Source organism: Theobroma cacao, chromosome 3 (genome assembly GCF_000208745.1).
Source record: "Theobroma cacao cultivar B97-61/B2 chromosome 3, Criollo_cocoa_genome_V2, whole genome shotgun sequence".
In the NCBI taxonomy this organism is placed as follows: Eukaryota; Viridiplantae; Streptophyta; class Magnoliopsida; order Malvales; family Malvaceae; genus Theobroma; species Theobroma cacao.
The window spans coordinates 20771203-20776785 of record NC_030852.1 but is presented as its reverse complement, the minus strand read 5'-3'; the positions used below and the strand labels follow the sequence as shown (position 1 = coordinate 20776785).

At 33.3% G+C, this 5583-nt stretch overlaps 1 protein-coding gene across 1 annotated transcript; it reads left to right on the top strand.

Annotated features, from left to right (window-relative positions):
• On the top strand, positions 780-2243 carry LOC18604638 (transcription factor ILI6). Its single transcript, XM_007037220.2, has 2 exons — positions 780-1339; positions 2017-2243. The coding sequence occupies exons 1-2, from the start codon at positions 1214-1216 to the stop codon at positions 2164-2166; spliced, it is 276 nt and encodes a 91-aa protein (XP_007037282.1). The 5' UTR covers positions 780-1213; the 3' UTR covers positions 2167-2243.

The following is a 5583-nucleotide window of genomic DNA, read 5'->3' as shown; positions in this document are numbered from 1 at the left end:
TCACCGCACAATGCAGGGAATTGGAACTACGAGAACCACAAAATCATTAAAAAATTGGATAAATTAAAACCATAGTTTTGGTTTTGTGGTGAGAGAAGGTTGAGAATATAAAGACCTAGTGCCCCGGAAAAGGGTCGGTGTGAAGGGTTTGGGTCTCCAAGATAACACGTGCGGTGAGGTGCATCCGGTTGGGGCAAAGAACATGGTGTGTGTGTGTGTATGTGTGTGTGCTGCTTTTCCTAGACTTATTGACCAGTCAACCTCATCACCAACCCTACCCTCTTCACTTACTCTACTCTTCTTTACATGTTCTTGCTTATTTTTCTTAAATATTTTTCCCTTCCTTGTTATTTGTTTTAAGACGTATTATTAAAACTTCAATCAACAAATCCAAAGTGTTTGCAAAGCTGAGATCCAATCTGAAGTCCTATTTCTTCCTGGGATAACCTTATCATAGAAGAAAATTCATAAATTACACAAATGAAAGCTTTTTCTTTTTTTTTGAATATATCTTCTCATAGTTCAAGATTAAATATTCCTTTATAAAAAATTAAACTAAACATTATTGAATTACATAATCATGTGTAACTGATTAGCTAGCTTAATTGTTTTGTTTTGACATCTCAAGGAAACCAGGTTTAACAGTGATGAAAATAATAAACTTACATGGTATTGCGTGTGGACTGACAAGCACTGATCAGCTGGCTTAGAACCAAGCAACTCTCTCTTTCTCTTTCTCTTTCTCTCTCTCTTTGTGAGTGAAAGAAAGAGCAGTTTTTTAGATGAAAATGAATCAAATTGGGAACAGACCCAAAGGAAGACAGTATGGCGTATCCAGAGGGAGTTGATTCTTTCTCTCTCCAAAACCCTATTTAAATACAGCTTTAGCAACTCCTTTCTCCCATGCGATTGTCTTCTCTCCACTCCCCAACACCAACACCACTTGTTTCCTACTTACTTGTGTGTATTTTCTTTCTTCTGCTTTCTCTCTCCTTTCCTCAAAGCACACAACTATCTCTTCCTCCATACCTTGTCTCCCTCACTCTCCCTCAACACCACTACTTTGTGTTCCTCTTCTCATCTCCTTTTAAGTTGTATTCCACCCTAAGAGATATACAATATTCACATCTTCTTCAATCCTAGCAATATATATAAACATATATATATATATTTGTCTGTGTGTCAAGTAATTTCATCAGCTATATATCCTAAGATGTCTAGCAGAAGGTCAAGATCAAGGCAATCAGGAAGTTCAAGAATAACCGATGATCAGATCGATGATCTTGTTACCAAATTGCAGCAACTTCTTCCTGAGATTCGTAACAGACACTCCGATAAGGTATTTTCAACCCCCTTCTAGAGGTTTTCTTAATTTGTCCTTGATATCTATATGCATAAGTTATATGTATAATTTAATTTAATTAATTACCTTTAGTTCACCCAGCTTCCTATTAGGACCGGAAAAAGGATTTTCATTCTCTAATTAAGGAGAAAGGACCAAACCTTGTTTACCTATTTCTTAAAAAAACGGCGTTTGGAATATAACTGAAGAAACCTTGTTTACCAAACAGGGCGTTTGGAAGTAACTGAAGAATATGACTTAATTTTGGTATATCAATTATAACAATTTCCCATGCATATATATTTTATTTAATCGTGCGGAAGAATAAATTACTATCAAGTTTGTAGTTTCTCAAGGTTTTCTTTATGCCACTTTGCCAGCAATGTTGAAGAGAAGAGTAGGAGGTGCAATTTGGTTAATTTTAAGGAAGATTTCGAAAATAGAAACAAAATTATATAGTGATTTATCCAGTGAAAGTTTAACATGAAGAAGTTAATTTTGTTCATATATATTCATTAATTCCTGCTATTTAAAGACTTCTTTCTTTTCCTTTGCACTGCATATATTAATATATATAGTCTTGCTTAAATTTACTAGTGATTAATTAAGGAAAACCCAGCTCCTGTTTTCGTTTGTTTTGCTAATTAACTAAGATTTAATAATATTCTTGACAGGTTTCAGCTGCCAAAGTCTTACAAGAGACTTGCAACTACATTAGAAGCTTGCATAGAGAGGTTGATGATCTTAGCGAGAGACTATCTGAGCTACTAGCAACAACTGACAGCGCCCAAGCTGCCATAATCCGCAGTTTACTTATGCAATAGAGTTAAGGCTAATCAAATTTATTAGGGTTCAGTCGTTTTGTAATAGGGTGCTTCTCTATCTTTTTCTTATCCCTTTGCATTTCCCTTTGTCCTTTTTAATCTTAGGGCTTTGTTACTAGCTAAGAACCTAGTTGAAGTTGAATGACTAGATAATCTCTGTGCCAAGCTATGCTAATTAAAAGGATCTAATAATATAATAAGAGAAGTACTCTTGAACTCAACTAGCCTCTCAACGTGCAAACGTGATGAACTCACCAATTTCAAGATATTAAACTTGCCAAGCTTTTTTATGCCAATTAATTAGTTGAATGCTAATTGTTACATAATTAATTAAGTCAAATTAAGGGCTAAAAGAGCTCTTTCTCTCAAATAGTTATGTCTTATTAGTTAAAATATTCAGCAAAATCTTAAGCAGCAATCATTTTATATAGTTACCAGTTTAAGTTTAAGATACTTCAGAAAAAATACTGGGGTTAATTACAAAAAAAAAAAACAGATTACTTCAGAGACAATACTAGGGTTAATTGCAAAATATTTAAAGCAAAACCGAAATGCTTTCTTGTTTGATTGTAATTAAGATCGGACGAGAATTGTTAAAAACGTCTCTTCAATATCATTCGCCTTACAAAATTTAATCTTTCAAGACATGATAATTAACTCGAATTTCACTATTAGTATATATTATTAGGCTCAACTGTTTCCATATAATAGATAGGCAAATATATATTTAAAACACACATGCACTTTAAAGTTTGGATTCAGAAACGATACACTGTATCCTTAACAGGAAGAACACCCTCATATAGCAGCATGCATGGGGCAGCTAATATAACTTCTGTTTGTACAGTGACTAACCAACCAAAATGAGTCCCAAATCTGCTCCTTTTGATGGTTTGCTCTCTCAGTTCTCTTTCGTTGTTGGGAGTATGGGTGCAATATTGCTTCTTTCTTGTTTCTTGGAGGATATGGGTAGCCCGTGGCTCGCGCACTGAAAATAAGCATAAAAGCTGCATGGGGATAAGCAGCTTTGACTTTTTGTTTGTCCTCCACTATGATTTATAATGCAAACACAGGATAACAAAACTATATACTATATAGGGTTTTCATGCGTGAAGACCGTTCCATCAATAGATATATTGTAGTAGTTAATTTGTAAAAATTTATGGTATCGAAGCCATAGGACAACATTGACTCTCGAACGTATACGAAATGATGGATAGAGGGACTTGGTCTTATCGATGAGGCTCAAGCATGATATGATAGCAAATTGAAGTCATTCATAATTACTAATTAACGTGAATAAGGTATGTATTTGTCTACCTTGATGATGTAGATTAAATAAAGGGAAATGGAAACTAAAAATTTTCTTTTAATTCTTAATGTAAAAGATCCTTTGGGTATATGGGAAGAGGATTAATGTTGCAAGTTGCAAAAGAATGAATTGGGAGGAGTAGGGGTAGCAAGAAGGAAGACTGAATATATACAAAGTGCGGGCCCTAAAAAGAGATAAGTGTCATAACCTGAGTTCGAAAACTCAACCGTTCGATGCAAAAGAAGAGTCACCATTAATTTTTTTATTTAAGTGGATCACCTAAGTGAATCTATCTTTCCTAATGATTTCTTATGCTTGACTTAATTTCATTAAAAATGATCGATTTCGGTCTACGAAACAAACTAGATTTGGGATTACGGTTATATGTAAGAAAGGTATTAACACCCTCACATACCTATTAGAAACAACACTTAATTAATCATGTGTCATCTTTTAGCCTTATTAAATAAATTCTAATTCCATATGTAATTTTATTTCTCTAAATTGTTATACAAGATTGTTACTAAAGTTTTAGCTAATCGCTTAAGAAGGCTGGTTGTGGAGGTTATTGGTCAAATCAATTCACTTTCATCAAAGGCAGACAAATCCTCAATTGTGCTTTGATTGCTAATGAAATAGTGGAAAGCATGCGAAAAAATAGTAATGGAGGCCTCATTTTTAAAGTTGATTTGAAAAAACATTTGATAGTATTGATTGGGGGTTCATGGATCTTGTTATGAAGAAAATGAATTTTGGGGAAAGATGGAGAAACTAGATTTGTTTTTGTGTTTTTTCAACAACTGTTTCAGTTCTTGTCAATGATTCTCCTTCTTGACAATTTAAGATGGGTAGATGGTTGAGGCTTTTCTTTTTAATTTAGTTTTTGAAGTTTTTGGTATTCTTATGAACAAGGCGGTTGATCTTAAGATGTTTAAAGGTGTTATCATTGGGAGGAATGGATTTTCTATTTCCCATCTGTAATACGCAAATGATACTCTTATCTTTTTCAGACCTAATTTTGAGGACATTGCCAACATTAAAAGGGTTTTTAAGATGCTTTGAAGTCATGGTTGGTCTTAAAATCAACTTTCAGAAAAGTTTTTTGTATAGAATTGGTGTTGATGATTCTACTTTGAATTCTTGGCCTTCTAGATTTTTCTATAAGGTTAAATGTTTGCCAACTACGTACTGAGGACTCTCGCTTGGTGCCAGGGCTAATTCTGTGAATATGTGGCTTCCAATGCTTAACCGAGTTAAAACTAGATTGGTTGGGTGGAAATCCAAGTTACTTACTTGTCAAACCTTACTTTGTAAAATAATTATGATGTTATTCACATGCTCGATAGAATGTTTGTATATTGAGGAAGCCCAAGAAATTGACAAAAGACGGTATTGCCCCTAGAGGTGCTGTGAAGTTGATTTATACCTCAAGCTAGTTCAAATGAAAAATTTAAAAGGGATTTGAGACTTATGAAACCCCAAAATCTACTTGGAATGGTGATTCGGAGTTCGAGGATCAATTTGAAATCAATCAGGAAATTTGACCGGTTATAGGGCAAAATGGTCATATTGCAATATGAGGACAAAATGGGAATTTTTTTTTAAAAAAATATTTTCTTAGACCCATTTGGCATATTTGAGTATGATATGAGTATTGAAGTACAATTGGAAGATTTAGCAGTGAAAATATATGAATTTTCGATATTTTTGGAGTATAGGGGCAAAATGGTAATTTTACCATCCGAGGACGAAATTGAATTTTTCGAGAGATTTTAGATCAAATTTGATTAAATGGAGCATGATATGAGTATAAGGAGTGAAAATTATGCATTTTGGTAATTTTTCAATTTTTGGGGTAAAAATGTAATTTTTCACTTTTACGGGGGTAAAAGTGTAATTTTTAAAAATTTGCTCCACCAAAACTTTGAAAAAGTCTAGAAATTTCATGGAAGACATGGATAAATGAAGAGGATTGAGTAGTAGAAAAAGAAAGTCAAAAAGATGGCTAGAAAAAAAATAAAATAATAAAATATTCAAAAGGTAAATAAAATAATAATATTTTATTAAGCCTATTAAAAGGCTTGAAAATTCCAGAATTCTTCATT